Source organism: Lepus europaeus, chromosome 21 (genome assembly GCF_033115175.1).
Source record: "Lepus europaeus isolate LE1 chromosome 21, mLepTim1.pri, whole genome shotgun sequence".
Classification (NCBI taxonomy): Eukaryota; Metazoa; Chordata; class Mammalia; order Lagomorpha; family Leporidae; genus Lepus; species Lepus europaeus.
The window spans coordinates 24,949,660-24,967,386 of record NC_084847.1 but is presented as its reverse complement, the minus strand read 5'-3'; the positions used below and the strand labels follow the sequence as shown (position 1 = coordinate 24,967,386).

Below are 17,727 nucleotides of genomic sequence, written 5' to 3'. Positions count from 1 at the left end.
TTGGCCAAGTTCACACTGTTAAAATGGTGGGTCCCTAAGGAAAGACTCAACATTTTTATTTTCTGTTTGTGAGAGAGGTGGGAGTGGGGGCAGAAACTGGAGGAGAACTCAATCCGGGTCTCCCGTCGGGTGGCACTTGAACCATCTTGAACCATCCCTGCCTGCCTGCCAGGAGCCACGTTAGCAGGAAGGTGGAGTCAGGAATGAAACCCACTCGCTCTAACATGGGACATGGATGTGTCTTAGCCACCAGGCTGAACATCTGCCTGAGCGCACCAGTTCTGAGAGGGCTAAGCAAGAGCACCGGGGCTTATGGGTAAAGATGAGGAAGAACTGGCCTGGGGAATGGGGTGGAGTCCTTAGGCACAAACTTGGGCTAAACTTCAGCAGGGGGATCAGATCTGGGAAAGATGGGAGGACAGAGGCGCAGGCCACCACCTGCAGCTGAGCTCCAGGGAGAGGGGACAGCCTTTCGTCAGAGAAGCCCCTTCTCAGGGGGAAAGGGAGCCAGAGAGGCACATCTGGGGTTTGGGCGGTGTGCCCCGCTGTGCCTTACCTTCAGAACTCCTGTTTGGACAAACATTCTCAAGAGCTAACCACGAAAAGAGTTGGTACAAACCGGCATCTCCTCTCCTTGCGACATACGGAAAAGCCCAGGATTCTCAACACCTCTCCCTCGTGCTCCCACTCTTAGCAGCAGGTAGCCAGAAATGAGATTCACACAGCCCTCCAAGAGTGGGTCCCGCCTGCACACACCCACATGCACACCAGCTTTAGCCATGTCCTTTTATTGAGCCATTAGTAAGGGAATGGTGATCAGGGAGGTCTCACACCCCACCACGGGGCCCTGCCACGGAGGAGGCGGGCTCAGCAGTTGCTGGGGTAGTTGTCCCAGTGCAGGCCAATGGCGTTGACAAATAAGCCAGCTCGGCCACTGATGAATCGGAGCACGGTGTTCGGGTGCAAGGGGACAGCGTTGAAACTCGTGCCCGTGTCTTTCCCAAAGGACAGGTAGCGACCCTTGTCGGTCACAAAGACCAGCTTCCTCAGATAGTACTTGTACTTCCCAGACACCTGGATCACCGACTCCCCTGGGTGCAGAAAGATCTCCTCCAGGTCTCCCAGCTTGCCACCCACGTAGTCGCTCCACACCTTGCCATAGCGCACCTGGAGACTGGGGACGGGTGGGGGGACAGGAAGGGGGACACTGATTAGGTCATCAGAGTTTGACCTGCACGTGGAGTCCTCCACACTGGACACTAGCATGAGCAGTCCCTGCTATTCCCCCAAAAGTGTAGGCTGGGTGAGCCCTGGAAGACCACACAAAGAACTTCAGCCCCTGCCTGGCTGACAGCAGGTGCAGAGAACGAAGGCAGCTTGCCCAGAGTCGCCCACACACAGCAACTGGCAGGGCTTGAATTTGGAGTCTAACTCTGACGATGCCTCTCCCCATGCTCCCTGCCCCTACTTGAAAGAAGCAAAGGGATTTTCTTCTGTTGGTTCACCACCCAAATGGCCAGACGGCTGGTTCACTATGGCTGGCACACTGTGCCAATCCGAAGGAAGTAGCCAGGTGCTTCCTCCTGGTCTCCCATGCGGGTGTAGGGCCCAAGGGCCTGGGCCATACTCCACTGCACTCCTGGGCCACAGCAGAGAGCTGGCCTGGAAGAGGGGCAACCGGGACAGAATCTGACGCCCCAACCGAACAGAACCCGGAGTTCTGGCGCCGCAGGTGGAGGATTAGACAAGTGAGCCGCGGCCCTGGCCACAAAGGGATTTTCAAACAGCTGAGTGGCTCCCTTGTGGGAGAGGGAAGAGGCTTGTCTGTGCTGTCCCAGGAGGCAGATCCAGGATCAGGTGACACATTTTGGCTCTGCACATGATAGAATTTTCCAACTAGGAATGGAGTAGGGATAGCTCAAGAGAGGCTTTGAGCAAAGTTGCAGGGCACCCAGTAGGGATATTGAAAAGAAATGTTAAACCACAGAGCGGGGCTGGGCTGGTCGACTTCTAAGCCCCTGAGAGTTGGTGGTTATTAATGATTAGCTACCAGAAGGCATGTTGGGGGAGGGAGGAGTCCAAAGAGCACGGATCTAGAAGCCGAGTCCTCTAGCAGCTTATGCCATCACTGCCACACTAGGGACCTGTTGGTTGAGTCACAGGTGGCCCAGAGCAAAAGAGCACTTCCTGAGTTAGTAAGATCTTGGAGGAACGCGGAAGAGCCTCACCCCACGATGTAGAAGCTGTTGACCCGGACACGGAGGGCTGTGATGGGACCTTCCAGCTGGTGGCCGGAGTGGGAGAATCGCTCCCCTCCTCCACTCCCGTACTCGCCATTGTAGGATGAGGACCTGGCCTGGACTGCAGTGGAAAGAAACAAGGGCTTGAAGGCAAGGACCCAGTTCCCACTTCTCAGGGTCGGCCCTGCAAGTCTTGGCCACCAGCCGAGCAGGGGCCGCTTCCTGCCACCCCGCCACCAGAGTACCAGCGGCTCACTTACTGGCACTAGCAGAGGCTGAGGCACAGAGAAGGCCCAGGAGCATGAAGGTCCACATCGTGAGGCTGCAGGTGGAAGAAGAGAGGAGGGGGGGAGGTTTCCCCCTTTCCCTCTGGCCTCCGGGTTGCCTGACCCTTCAGCTCCCACCTAGCCACACCCAGCTCAAGGTTGCCCAGCACTGTCCACAGCCTGCAGTCCCATCCTCCAGACTGTCTTCCATGGTCCAACTGTCCCCGGCCTGCCCTTGGTCTGGCTGTAGCCATACCCTCCTTTTCCCCTCCAAGCAGAAGGACAGCGCTCACTCTTGGCGTGGGCTGTGTCCCACACAGCCAGGACGGGTACTTTCTGAAGGGGGACTGGAGGACTTGGCCTCAGCCCTGAGACGGCTGAATTTCCTGAACCCAGCACCAGAGCAAAAACCGAACAAGCTGGCCACTGTAGCGCAGTAGGGGACTCCTCTGGCCCTGCGCTGGCACCCCATATGGGCACCAGTTCTATTCCCAGCTGCTCCACTTCCGATCCAGCTCTCTGCCTGTGCCCTGGGAAGGTGGTGGAAGATGGCCCAGGCACTTGGGCCCCTCACCCGCTTGGGAGACCTGGAAGAAGCTCCAGGCTCCTGGCTTCAGATTGGCCCAGCTCTGGCCATTGCGGCCACGTGGGGGAGTGAACCAGTGGATGGAATCTTTGTCACGATTCTTTGTCCACTGACACATGCCTGGCCTTTCCCATTCACCTGAGTGTCCCAGGTGTCCCTAGTCCTTCAAAGGACAACTGACACAGCGCTGCACCTAAGATAGCTTCAACCCAGGGACCCCACTTCACTAACACTCCCCTGCCACTCAATCCAGGCATCCCCTTCCCCAGACCAGATCAGATCTGAATCCTCTCCCCCTGCAAAGGCAGACCCAGGAATCCCTAACACCTCTCACCTGGAAGCTTCAGGTGCACGGTACCCCCTTAGAACCTTCCAGAACTTTTATACCAGATCCTAGCCCTCCCTCCTGCTCTTTATCAAGTGAACCTCACCTCCTGAGCAAACAAGGTCAACCTCTTGGGATCAGGTGTTGGGCAGGGTCTGTCCCTCCCTGAAAGGTTAGAGATGACAAGGTGGGGTCCACTGGCTGAGTGCCAGAGCCCAGGAGGGGCAGGACAAGCTTGAGACGTGATCATCGGCTTTCAAGTAATATATTTTATTTATACAGTGAGGCGAGGGAGAGAGAGAGAGAGAGAGAGAGAGAGAGAGAGAGACAGGTCTTCATCTACTGGTTCACTCCCCACACGGCCGCAATGGCCAGAACTGGCCGATCCGATGGATCGTTATGTATGTGCCGCATCTGGGAGTGAACCATCACATGGAAGACCCCTCTCTTTCTCTCTCTCTCTCTCTCTGCCTCTTCTTCTCTGTCTGTGTAACTCTGGCCTTCAAATAAATAAATCAATCTTTTAAAAAAAGATTTGTTGCCCTCTCTTTTCTGATATTTTGTTACCAAAAAACAAATAAACAAACAAAAACAGAAAAACACCCCAAGCAGGCAGTAAAATTGAAAGAATGGCTTGGCAAACACCAAACAGCCAGTGTACCACTATATGGATTCTATCACCGGCACTATCTTGGACATTAGCAAGTCTAGCCAGCCAGCCAGCCTCAACAACCTGCCAGCCCCTTCTCAAACCATCTCTGTCTCTGAGAAGGGTGACTTGGGGCTGCAGGTTGCTCCCCTCCCAAAAGATGTGAGGGAAGCGAGGGGCTGGGGGGTGCAGGTCCTCCTTGGGGCAGGGTGGGGCTGGGCTTTGGGCCCCCCCCCCCCTGCCCCAGACTCTCATGACACCATGGGAGAAAGGTCCTGGAGCCCACCCCTGGGTCTGGAACTTCAGAGTGGGTGTCAGACTCGGTCCGCCCCGCTGGGTGGATTTCTTGCCACCTCAAACCCCGAGTCCTGCTGTCTGGCGTCTCCAGGACTGGCCCCTGTGACCCCTCTGAGTCAGCAGGTCTTCCAAGAAGACAGAAGCATGGAGGCCAGGGAGGGGCTGGAGTAAGTAGCGTCGCTTATCAGCGGCTCCTGACCCGTTGCTTAGGGCATCCCACTCCCTTCCCTTGCGCTGGCCCACCATCTGGGACTGGGGGCTCAGCCCAGGTGGCAAAGGGAGCCCCGCCCTGCAGAGCCGGAAGTAGGGCGGCGCACTTCCGGGAGCGCAGGTGCACCCTGGCCAGGAACCCCAAGGTGCCTCCTCTCTTCTCTTTGGCCTTCAGGTAAGCTTTGACGGAACTTTTAGCTCACCCAGCCACTCGGCTTGGCCTTGTCCCTTGTCCTCTGTCTGCCTTTCTCTCCTGATTCTCTCCCTTGAGGCCTGCAGGAAACACCCAGGACCCTTAAGACAGAGGCCCTGAAGGGGTCCCAGGGCCCCGCCCGTCCTTTCCAGGAGTCTACATTTGCCCTATGCAGTGACTGAAGCACCAGCGGAGAGCGGGAAGGCGGTGGAACACCATGCTCCCACCCGTCGGTCTGTTCACATGGAATTTTTAATACTTTATTTACTTAGGGGGCTGGCATTGTGGCGTTGTGGGTAAAGCTGCCGGCGCAATGCCAGCACCCCGTGTTGGGCACCAGTTCGTGTCCGGGCTGCTCCACTTCCAACCCAGCTCCCTGCTAATGTGCCTGGGAAAGCAGCTGCAGATGGCCCAAGTGCTTAGACCCCTGATCCCATGTGGGAGACCCAGATGAAGCTCCTGCATCCTGGTTTTTCCTGGTCCAGCCCTGACGTTGTGGCCATCTGGGAAATGAAGCAAGGAATGCAAGATCTCTCTCTCTCTCTCTCTTTCTTCTCTTTTCTCTGCCAATCTTTCAAATAATAAATAAATATATTTTTTAATGGTCACCACATTGAGGATGGGACAGCCCAAAGCCAGGAGCCAGGCTTCTCTTTTAGGGTCTCGGACATGGGTGACAGGGACCCAAATATTTGTTCCATTGTCTGCTGCCTTCCCAGGCATAGTCGAGGGAATTAGATGGGAAGCAGGGTAGCTAGGACTCGAACCAGCACTTCACTTATAGGATGCACCGCTAGAATCCAAAAGTTCTACTTTTAAATTTATATTTATTAAATAAAAGCTTTCTATAAAAATAATAAAAAGTAAAAAATAAAATAAAAATGTATAGGATGCTGGTGTGGCAGGTAGGCAGTGCCACCCACTGTGCCACAATGCCGGTCCTCTCTTTGACAGTTTCAAAACTTGTTTATTATTTTCTTCTCCTTGAAAGGTAGAGTGACAGGGAGAGAGAAAGAGATGGGGGTCGTCCATCCACTGTTTCGCTCTCCAAGTGCCCAAACAGCCAGGCCTAGGCCAGGCTGAAGCCACAAGCCAGGAACTCTATCTGGGTCTCCCACATGAGTAGCAGGGCCAAGCACTTGTGCCATCATCTGCTGCCTCCCAGGATGCATTAGCAGGGAGCTGGATTGGAAGTGGAGTAGCTGGGGGTCCAACCGGGAACTCTGATGTGGGATGCAGGCATCCCAAGCGGTGGCTTAATCCATTGCCCGAACCCCTGCCCCTTGTTTTCCTTTAAACCCAGGTGCCCGGCGTACTGCCCCTTAAAATGTCAAGGACGTTGCCTTAAACTTCACCCAGCCCAGTGCTACAGGCTATGGAAGTCCAAAGGTCTTTGCATTTTCAGCCTTTTGCTTGGCAAAGCAGCTGTATGTAGGAGCCACTGCCACGCTGGCCTGTTTCCAAGCTCCTCCAATCAGAACTCGCCCAACCTGCATCTCCACACACCAGCTGTCTCCTGTCATCTATAAAATGCCCCCTACCCTGCCTCCACCAGTGGGGGAAGCAGCTTTGAACCGTCACATGCTCCTGCCTCCTTCGGGCCAATGACACAGCCCCTCTCTCAAAGGACCAGCAACACAGGCTGTGTTTCGACCAAGAGAGCAGTGGAGCTCCCTTCTCAGAGCGACCTGATCTTGTCTCGTGTGACACGGAGTTCTTCCCAGGACTTTGGATAAGTGACAGCGGAAATGGGAGGCCGTGGCTGGCCGTGTCACTGGGTCCCTGCTCTCTCCTCCCCTCCTGGGTGACCCTGAAAGCGACAAAGCAGCCTTGGCCCTCTTTTCAGTCTTGGTGCAAATCCAGACCCCATGGTGGGACTGAGCCTCCTTCACCTGTCAAAAAGACAAAATACAACAAGTTTAATTGAAAATATTCTAACTGGCTCTGTCTGTGATTCTAGAATCAGGCTGAACACTTCCGTGTTCCTGTGGACTGCCTACTACGCCCCTTTCCTGTCCTTGTCCTCGGTCTAAGTGACCCCAGGTTAGGCACGCACCACCCAAAAGTGTACTTCTTGGCTCCTCCTTTTATTTCTGGTTCACCCGGCGAATTCACATAAGGGACTGATCATCCCAGAATTCGGAACCAAGTCATCTTCCCTCACTCGAGAGAGGTGACGCTCTGGAGACACCGTGTGGGCACACGGCCTTGACCTAATGAATCAAGGAAGTCCCCCACTAAGCACAGGACATATGTACGATCTGATACACCACTGTCTGTTCGTCTAAAATAGGGAACCCCCTGCTAATGCCATCAGCCGCTGAGGTGCTAGGAATTTGTTTTGTTATGGCAGCAGTGCTGTGTGTGTCTTTCCTTTGGCTAGAATTGGCATGCCGTGCCGCTCTTAAACACTCAAACATGGGTATATACCCCCCTCTCAGAAGCCCACCCAGATTACAAACATAATGAATCTGTGAGTGATAAGAGCCTGACACTCCAGGTCGCTGTCTCACAGACAACAGTTGATGACTTAGGGAGAGAGAAGTCCAACAGTGAAAATGACAATGTAGCAAACAACACAGCAATGCCTAATCTGCCACCCCCCAAATATCCATGGGATGAGCTTAGACGACCTCGAGGCAATAACCCATGCGAGGTCATCTCATCCGCACCCAGTGAGGATCCCCACATTTGTGGCAGTCCTCGGGCACCCCAGGCTCTCAGGGCAGCTGCTAGACCCCATCCCACCTGCGTGTTTGCCGTTAATCTAAAGCGAATACACAATTCAGGTCCTGGATTCCAACGCCCGTAAAAGGCTTCTGCTAACCAAGGGCCGAGGACATGCTTGTGTCTTTCCAGAGAATGTGGGACAGCCCATTTGGGTACCAGCCAGAAACATCAAGCCTGCAACTGACAGCCAACCAGAACCAGCTGAAGAAGACTGAGAGCCCACCTTGTTAGCAGATGCACCTGCCCTATCATCCTACCCTGAGAAAGTGCCCATAGCCACATCCATTACTGTTTTATACCTGGTCAGTCACTCAAAAGGCCCACAGCCTGTGTGTGGTCACGCCATTCCTGATTACCATTGTTCCTCATTCCTACCCCTATCTGAGCAAGCACTCCTGTGGTCTCCCATTTTGATCACTCGTTAGTCAACAATAGGTAAGATCCCCTGGAAGACAACCTAAGAGAAGCACAGCCACGTATGGAGACCACATGGAAACAGGTTCAACCTTGGTATGGCTAACAATCATGCCTACCGCGGCACAAAAGTTAACGAAAAAAGGGAAATGTGGTGGAATGAGAAGGCCATGCCAAGATGGCCGCTGACAACGGAAACTGCCTGGCAACAGGCTGTGATTGGATGGCTTCAGAAACAACATGACAATGGAGCCTGACTGACAATGGACTGTGATTGGATGGCTTCGGAAACTGCCTGGCAACAGGCTGTGATTGGTTAGGGCATAGACCGTCCATTGACTGCATTGGCTGCCTTGGCTATATAAGCGCTGTACCAACTGAAATAAACAAGTGTGCGGGCTGCTCACCTCAGGCCCGCTTTCACCCAGCACCTGAGGTCTGTGTGGTGACTCAATGCCTCTTGCTCCCACCACGCTCCTCCTCTCAGAATGAATCCACCGCAACATCACAGCCCCCACAGCTATGACGTACCAGCTTATTTTTGTCTTTCTAAGACAAACTTCTTAATATACTCCACGCCTCTGTGAATCCTCACCTCCCATTCATTCCTTAGCAAATTGCAGCCTGCTTCAGCCACTTCCTGCAGGCCACTGAAGCTGTGCTTGTCAAGATCATGAATGACCTCCTCATGGCCTCCATGGAAGAAACTGAGATCAAACCTTTTCTCGATTTCTCCTGGCCTTAGCCACTCCTTGAAATTTTTCTCTAGCCTTTTTTGCCTCCATACCACTCCATTCTCCAGTTCTTTTTTCCCTATTTATTTATTTGAAATGCAGACAGAGAGAAGGAGTGAGATCTTCCATCCATTGGTTCACTCCCCAGATGCCTACAACAGCCAGGGCTGGGCCAGCATAAAGCCAGCAGCCAGGAACTCCATCCAAGATGGGTAGCAGGAACTCAGTCACTCGAGCCATTATCAGCGGCAGGAAGCTGGACCAGAAGTGTAGCCAGGACTCCAATGGGCACGCCAGTGTGGGATGCAGCGTGGTGCCTTAACCTGCTGTGCCACAACATTAACCTCCATTCTATAGTTCTGTAACTGCCTCCTCTTTGTACCAACCAACACTGGTGTTTCCCAATTCGCTTACTGCCGCCTTTCTCATTTTCTATACCTGTTGCTTTCCTGAATGGCTTCTTCCACACCCAGCACATGAACTTCACTGTAGCACTTGAACTTCACTATTTATGTGCTGATGACCTCTGAGTCAGCTGTATTCCCAAACCCTGTCCTTTGTAACCCCGGGGTGAACCTGAAGGGCATTATGCTAAGGGAAATCAGGCACAAGAGACAAATACATACCACATCCCACTTACGTGTAGAATGTAAGAAATACCAACTGAGAATTTGAGAGCAGGGTGGCCGTCAGAGGGGCCACAGTAATGATACGGTGGGCTAAGTCACTTCCATATCAGAGTGTTGATCTGAGTCCCAGCTGCTCCAGTTCTGATCCAGCTTCCTGCTGATGCACCTGGGGGAGCAGTGGAAGGTGGCCTAACTGCTTGGGTCCCTGCTACCCACATGAGAACATGACTCTGTGCTGGGCTAAGGGGAGGCTGGGGAGACAACTCACGGCCTGAGGGTTTGTTTATTTTGTTTATTTTTTTTTTTTACTTAGGTATTCTGGAATTGGTGACGCTGGTTGTATAAACCTTACAAATATCCTAAAAATCACTTGCACACTTGAAAAGGGTAAGATCTATGATATTTACAGCTTAAAAAAAGTTACAATGGCATAGTATTCTGTTATGGAATTTCTGGTGGAATGAGAAGGCCATGCCAAGTTGGCTGCTGGCAAAGAAAACTGCCTGGCAACAGGGTGTGATTGGTTAGGGCATAGATAACCCCTTGACCAGATTGGCTGCCTTGGCTATATAAGCTGCTGTACCAACTGAAATAAATGAGTCTGCCGGTTGCTGGCCTCTGGCCTGGTTTCACCAGACTCCCGGGGTCTGTGTGGTGACTCCGCGCCTCTTGCCCCCATGACGCTCCACCTCTCAGAATGGATCCACAACAACATCTGGCGCCCAAGGAATTGTTATAAAAACATGCTAGTGGTGGGCTTATTTTTATAGTGTTTGGGGTTTTTATTTTTATTTTTTTACAAAATTACATGTCTGTAACCTATCTTTGTCTAATTGGGAAGAAATATGACTTTGACACTGCCTATGACACAACTAAATCTATGGGAAGCAATAAGTAACTGCCCACCACCACCACTGAAACCAACAACTGCCAGTGTTTTAGAGTCCTCGAAATTCTTTCCAAAGCCACTTCGTCTTCTCACTGACTCTATCCAGTCAACCTAATGCTTCCCCTGAATTCTAACCAACCCCTTCTACTTGGGGCAATCAAAGATGAAAATGTCTCTACTTTGGAATTTACTTGTGAAAAAAATTGATTTTCATGCACTATGAAAGGCAGACAGAGATGTCCCATCCATTGGTTTACTCCCTAAATGCCCACGACAGGCAGGCTGGGCCAGACTGAAGCCAGGAGCCCAGAACTCAATGCAGGCCTCCCACATGGTTGGCATTAATAGGAAGCTGAAATCAATAGTGGACCAGGCTGTGGTGTAGCAGAAAAAGCTGCCGTCTGCAGCTCTGGCACTCTGTATGGGCACCAGATCAAGTCCCAGTTGCTCCACTTCTGATCCAGCTCTCTACTATGGCCTGGGAAAGCAGTAGAAGATGGCCCAAGTTATTGGATCCCTGTACCCACGTTGGAGACCCAGAAGAAGCCCCTGGCTCCTGGCTTAAGATCAGCCCAGTTCTGGCCATTGCAGCCATCTGGGAAGTGAACCAGCAGATGTAAGACTTCTCTCTCTCCCTATCTCTCTCTCTCTCTCTCTCTCTCTCTCTCTCTCTCTGCCTCTGCCTCTATGTAACTCTCAAATAAATACATTTTAGAAAAAGTCTTAAAAAACAAGAGTAGAGCCAGGCCTTGAACCCAGGCACTCAGATAGGGGACGCAGCCCCTAGTGGCAACTTAACCACAATACTAAGTGCCTTCCCCAGAATTTCCACTTTGGCTATGGTGTTGACCAAGTTCACACTGTTAAAATGGTGGGTCCCTAAGGAAAGACTCAACATTTTTATTTTCTGTTTGTGAGAGAGGTGGGAGTGGGGGCAGAAACTGGAGGAGAACTCAATCCGGGTCTCCCGTCGGGTGGCACTTGAACCATCTTGAACCATCCCTGCCTGCCTGCCAGGAGCCACGTTAGCAGGAAGGTGGAGTCAGGAATGAAACCCACTCGCTCTAACATGGGACATGGATGTGTCTTAGCCACCAGGCTGAACATCTGCCTGAGTGCACCAGTTCTGAGAGGGCTAAGCAAGAGCACCGGGGCTTATGGGTAAAGATGAGGAAGAACTGGCTTGGGGAATGGGGTGGAGTCCTTAGGCACAAACTTGGGCTAAACTTCAGCAGGGGGATCAGATCTGGGAAAGATGGGAGGACAGAGGCGCAGGCCACCACCTGCAGCTGAGTTCCAGGGAGAGGGGACAGCCTTTCGTCAGAGAAGCCCCTTCTCAGGGGGAAAGGGAGCCAGAGAGGCACATCTGGGGTTTGGGCGGTGTGCCCCGCTGTGCCTTACCTTCAGAACTCCTGTTTGGACAAACATTCTCAAGAGCTAACCACGAAAAGAGTTGGTACAAACCGGCATCTCCTCTCCTTGCGACATACGGAAAAGCCCAGGATTCTCAACACCTCTCCCTCGTGCTCCCACTCTTAGCAGCAGGTAGCCAGAAATGAGATTCACACAGCCCTCCAAGAGTGGGTCCCGCCTGCACACACCCACATGCACACCAGCTTTAGCCATGTCCTTTTATTGAGCCATTAGTAAGGGAATGGTGATCAGGGAGGTCTCACACCCCACCACGGGGCCCTGCCACGGAGGAGGCGGGCTCAGCAGTTGCTGCGGCAGTTGCTGGCGTAGTTGCTGGGGTAGTTGTCCCAGTGCAGGCCAATGGCGTTGACAAATAAGCCAGCTCGGCCACTGATGAATCGGAGCACGGTGTTCGGGTGCAAGGGGACAGCGTTGAAGCTCGTGCCCGTGTCTTTCCCAAAGGACAGGTAGCGACCCTTGTCGGTCACAAAGACCAGCTTCCTCAGATAGTACTTGTACTTCCCAGACACCTGGATCACCGACTCCCCTGGGTGCAGAAAGATCTCCTCCAGGTCTCCCAGCTTGCCACCCACGTAGTCGCTCCACACCTTGCCATAGCGCACCTGGAGACTGGGGACGGGTGGGGGGACAGGAAGGGGGACACTGATTAGGTCATCAGAGTTTGACCTGCACATGGAGTCCTCCACACTGGACACTAGGCTGAGCAGTCCCTGCTATTCCCCCAAAAGTGTAGGCCGGGTGAGCCCTGGAAGACCACACAAAGAACTTCAGCCCCTGCCTGGCTGACAGCAGGTGCAGAGAACGAAGGCAGCTTGCCCAGAGTCGCCCACACACAGCAACTGGCAGGGCTTGAATTTGGAGTCCAGCCTCCTACAATGCCCTCCCCCCCCCCCCCCCCCCCCGCTGCACTCCTAATTGCAAGAAGCAAAGGAATTTTCTTCTATTGGTTCTCCACCCAAATGGCTGTTAAGGCCGGTGGCCTCGACCGGCTGCGCCAATCCGAAGCCAGGAGCCAGGTGTTTCCTTCTGGTCTCCCATGCTGGTGCAGGGCCCAGGCACTTGGGCCATCCTCCACTGCCCTCCCGGGCCACAGCAGAGAGCTGGACTGGAAGAGGGGCACTGGGACAGAATCTGGTGCCCCAACCGACCAGACCCGGAGTGCCGGCGCCGCAGGTGGAGGATTAGACAAGTGAGCCGCGGCCCTGGCCACAAAGGGATTTTCAAACAGCTGAGTGGCTCCCTTGTGGGAGAGGGAAGAGGCTTGTCTGTGCTGTCCCAGGAGGCAGATCCAGGATCAGGTGACACATTTTGGCTCTGCACATGATAGAATTTTCCAACTAGGAATGGAGTAGGGATAGCTCAAGAGAGGCTTTGAGCAAAGTTGCAGGGCACCCAGTAGGGATATTGAAAAGAAATGTTAAACCACAGAGCGGGGCTGAGAGTTGGTGGTTATTAACGATTAGCCACCATCAGGAATGTTGGGGGAGGGAGGAATCCTCTAGCAGCTTATGCCATTACTGCCACACTAGGAACCTGTTGGTTGAGCCACAGGTGGCCCAGAGCAAAAGAGCACTTCCTGAGTTAGTAAGATCTTGGAGGAACGCAGAAGAGCCTTACCCCACGATAAAGAAGCTGTTGACCCGGACACGGAGGGCTGTGATGGGGCCTTCCAGCTGGTGGCCGGAGTGGGAGAATCGCTCCCCTCCTCCACTCCCGTACTCGCCATTGTAGGATGAGGACCTGGCCTGGACTGCAGTGGAAACAAACGAGGGCTTGAAGGCAAGGACCCAGTTCCCACTTCTCAGGGTCGGCCCTGCAAGCCTTGGCCACCAGCCGAGCAGGGGCCGCTTCCTGCCACCCCGCCACCAGGGTCCCAGCGGCTCACTTACTGGCACTAGCAGAGGCTGAGGCACAGAGAAGGCCCAGGAGCATGAAGGTCCACATCGTGAGGCTGCAGGGGGGGAAGAAGAGAGGAGGGGGGGAGGTTTCCCCCTTTCCCTCTGGCCTCCGGGTTGCCTGACCCTTCAGCTCCCACCTAGCCACACCCAAGCTCAAGGTTGCCCAGCACTGTCCACAGCCTGCAGTCCCATCCTCCAGACCGTCTTCCATGGTCCAACTGTCCCCGGCCTGCCCTTGGTCTGGCTGTAGCCACGCCCACCTTTCCCCTCCAAGCAGAAGGACAGCGCTCACTCTTGGCGTGGGCTGTGTCCCACACAGCCAGGACGGGTACTTTCTGAAGGGGGACTGGAGGACTTGGCCTCAGCCCTGAGACGGCTGAATTTCCTGAACCCAGCACCAGAGCAAAAACCGAACAAGCTGGCCACTGTAGCGCAGTAGGGGACTCCTCTGCCCCTGCGCTGGCACCCCACATGGGCACCGGTTCTAGTCCCAGCTGCTCCGCTTCCGATCCAACTCTCTGCTAGTGCCCTGCGAAGGTGGTGGAAGATGGCTCAAGCACTTGGGCCCCTCACCCCCTTGGGAGACCTGGAAGAAGCTCCAGGCTCCTGGCTTCAGATTGGCCCAGCTCTGGCCATTGCGGCCACGTGGGGGAGTGAACCAGCGGATGGAATCTTTGTCACGATTCTTTGTCCACTGACACATGCCTGGCCTTTCCCATTCACCTGAGTGTCCCAGGTGTCCCTAGTCCTTCAAAGGACAACTGACACAGCTCTGCACCTAAGATAGCTTCAACCCAGGGACCCCACTTCACTAACACTCCCCTGCTACTCAATCCAGGCATCCCCTTCCCCAGACCAGATCAGATCTGAATCCTCTCCCCCTGCAAAGGCAGACCCAGGAATCCCTAACACCTCTCACCTGGAAGCTTCAGGTGCACGGTACCCCCTTAGAACCTTCCAGAACTTTTATACCAGATCCTAGCCCTCCCTCCTGCTCTTTATCAAGTGAACCTCACCTCCTGAGCAAACAAGGTCAACCTCTTGGGATCAGGTGTTGGGCAGGGTCTGTCCCTCCCTGAAAGGTTAGAGATGACAAGGTGGGGTCCACTGGCTGAGTGCCAGAGCCCAGGAGGGGCAGGACAAGCTTGAGACGTGATCATCGGCTTTCAAGTAATATAATTTATTTATACAGTGAGGCGAGGGGGAGAGAGAGAGAGAGAGAGAGAGAGAGAGAGGTCTTCATCTACTGGTTCACTCACAACATGGCCGCAATGGCCAGAACTGGCCGATCCAAAGCCAGGAGCCAGGAGCTGCTTCTTGGTCTCCCATGTGGGTGCAGGGCCCCAAGGATTGGGCCATAGAAGAGAGCTGGATGGGAAGTGCAGCAGCCGGGACTCGAACTGGCACCCATATGGGATGCCAGCCATGCAGGCAGTGGCTTTATCCGCTATGCCACAGCACCAGCCCCAACCAGCAGCTTTTGGAGTGGAGTCTATGGCGCTGGTGAAAGGTTTTGCCTCTAGAGAATTGGCAGGTGTGTTCACCTGCAACCTGACATTTGTTGAGAGTTTGCTGTCATTGAAGTTGAGTCTCCCAGAAGGGGGAGCACAGACTCAAGGCCTTCGTCTGTGTGGTGCCTACTATTTGCCTGAGTATTTTTTGCTCTTGGTCCAGCGCTGTGGCACAGCAGGTTAACACCCTGGCCTGAAGCACCGGCACCGCACATAGGCACTGGTTCGAGACCCAGCTGCTCCTCTGATCCAGCTCTCTGCTATGGCCTGAGAAAGCAGTAGAAGATGGCCCAAGTCCTTGGGCCCCTGCACCCATGTGGGGGAACTGGAAGAAGCTCCTGGCACCTGGCTTTGGATTGGCACAACTATGGCCATTGTGGCCATCTGGGGAGTGAACCATCACATGGAAGACCTCTCTCTCTCTCTTCCTCTCCTTCTCTCTGTATGTAACTCTGACTTTCAAATAAATAAATAAATAAATCTTTAAAAAAGAATTTTTGCCCTCTCTTTCCTGATATTTCGCTACCAAAACAAACAAACAAACAAACAAACAAAAACAGAAAAACACCCCAAGCAGGCAGTAAAATTGAAAGAATGGCATGGCGAACGCCCATACAGCCAGTGTACCACTATATGGATTCTATCACCGGCACTATCTTGGACATTAGCAAGTCTAGCCAGCCAGCCAGCCTCAACAACCTGCCAGCCCCTTCTCAAACCATCTCTGTCTCTGAGAAGGGTGACTTGGGGCTGCAGGTTGCACCCCTCCCAAGAGACCTGAGGGAAGCTGAGGGGCTGGGGGGTGCAGGTCCTCCTTGGGGCAGGGTGGGGCTGGGCTTTGGGCCCCCCCCCCCCGCCCCGCACTCTCAGACACCATGGGAGAAAGGTCCTGGAGCCGTGGCCCACCCCTGGGTCTGGAACTTCAGAGTGGGTGTCAGACTCGGTCCGCCCCGCTGGGTAGATTGCTCGCCACCTCAAGCCCCGAGTCCTGCTGTCTGGCGTCTCCAGGACTGGCCCCTGTGACCCCTCTGAGTCAGCAGGTCTTCCAAGAAGACAGAAGCATGGAGGCCAGGGAGGGGCTGGAGTAAGTAGCGTCGCTTATCAGCGGCTCCTGACCTGTCGCTTAGGGCATCCCACTCCCTTCCCTCGCGCTGGCTCCCAGGTGGCAAAGGGAGCCCCGCCCTGCAGAGCCGGAAGTAGGGCGGCGCACTTCCGGGAGCGCAGGTGCACCCTGGCCAGGAACCCCAAGGTGCCTCCTCTCTTCTCCTCGGCCTTCAGGTAAGCTTTGACGGAACTTTTGCTCACCCAGCCACTCGGCTTGGCCTTGTCCCTTGTCCTCTGTCTGCCTTTCTCTCCTGATTCTCTCCCTTGAGGCCTGCAGGAAACACCCAGGACCCTTAAGACAGAGGCCCTGAAGGGGTCCCAGGGCCCCGCCCGTCCTTTCCAGGAGTCTACATTTGCCCTATGCAGTGACTGAAGCACCAGCGGAGAGCGGGAAGGCGGTGGAACACCATGCTCCCACCCGTCGGTCTGTTCACATGGAATTTTTAATACTTTATTTACTTAGGGGGCTGGCATTGTGGCGTTGTGGGCAAAGCTGCCGGCACAATGCCAGCACCCCGTGTTGGGCACCAGTTCGTGTCCGGGCTGCTCCACTTCCAACCCAGCTCCCTGCTAATGTGCCTGGGAAAGCAGCTGCAGATGGCCCAAGTGCTTAGACCCCTGATCCCATGTGGAAGACCCGGATGAAGCTCCTGGATCCTGGCTTTGGCCTGGTCCAGCCCTGTCCGTTGTGGCTATCTGGGAAGTTACGCAAGGAATGCAAGATCTCTCTCTCTCTCTCTCTCTCTCTCTCTGTGTCTTTCTCTCTTTTCTCTCTGCCACCACATTGAGGATGGGACAGCCCAAAGCCAGGAGCCAGGCTTCTATCTTAGGGTCTCGGACATGGGTGACAGGGACCCAAATATTTGTTCCATTGTCTGCTGCCTTCCCAGGCATAGTCGAGGGAATTAGATGGGAAGCGGGGTAGCTAGGACTCGAACCAGCACTTCATTTATAGGATGCACCGCTAGAATCCAAAAGTTCTACCTTTTTTTTTTTTTTTTTTTTTGACAGGCAGAGTTATAGTGAGAGAGAGAGACAGAGAGAAAGGTCTTCCTTTTTGCCGTTGGTTCACCCTCCAATGGCTGCTGCACCCCATGGGAGACCAGGAGAAGCACCTGGCTCCTGGCTTCGGATCAGCATGATGTGCTGGCCGCAGCAGCCATTGGAGGGTGAACCAACGGCAAAAAGGAAGACTTTTCTCTCTGTCTCTCTCTCTCACTATAACTCTGCCTGTCAAAAAAAATTATATTTATTAAATAAAAGCTTTCTATAAAAAATAATAAAAAGTAAAAATTAAAATAAAAATGTATAGGATGCTGGTGTGGCAGGTAGGCAGTGCCACCCACTGTGCCACAATGCCGGTCCTCTCTTTGACAGTTTCAAAACTTGTTTATTATTTTCTTCTCCTTGAAAGGTAGAGTGACAGGGAGAGAGAAAGAGATGGGGGTCGTCCATCCACTGTTTCGCTCTCCAAGTGCCCAAACAGCCAGGCCTAGGCCAGGCTGAAGCCACAAGCCAGGAACTCTATCTGGGTCTCCCACATGAGTAGCAGGGCCAAGCACTTGTGCCATCATCTGCTGCCTCCCAGGATGCATTAGCAGGGAGCTGGATTGGAAGT

The 17,727-nt window shown here is 53.8% G+C and overlaps 2 protein-coding genes across 2 annotated transcripts; both read right to left on the bottom strand.

Moving 5' to 3' along the window:
* Positions 1 to 382: 382 nt before the first annotated feature.
* ZG16 (zymogen granule protein 16) lies at positions 383 to 2,955 on the bottom strand. The gene is made up of 3 exons (XM_062180345.1): positions 2,501 to 2,955; positions 2,229 to 2,361; positions 383 to 1,174 (listed from the first exon to the last, which is right to left on the bottom strand). Exons 1-3 carry the CDS (start codon positions 2,553 to 2,555, stop codon positions 868 to 870), a joined length of 495 nt encoding a protein of 164 aa, XP_062036329.1. The 5' UTR covers positions 2,556 to 2,955; the 3' UTR covers positions 383 to 867.
* Positions 2,956 to 11,586: 8,631 nt separating this feature from the next.
* Positions 11,587 to 15,760, bottom strand: LOC133750694 (zymogen granule membrane protein 16-like). Its single transcript, XM_062180343.1, has 3 exons — positions 13,486 to 15,760; positions 13,214 to 13,346; positions 11,587 to 12,205 (listed from the first exon to the last, which is right to left on the bottom strand). Exons 1-3 carry the CDS (start codon positions 13,703 to 13,705, stop codon positions 11,875 to 11,877), a joined length of 684 nt encoding a protein of 227 aa, XP_062036327.1. The 5' UTR covers positions 13,706 to 15,760; the 3' UTR covers positions 11,587 to 11,874.
* Positions 15,761 to 17,727: the final 1,967 nt, after the last annotated feature.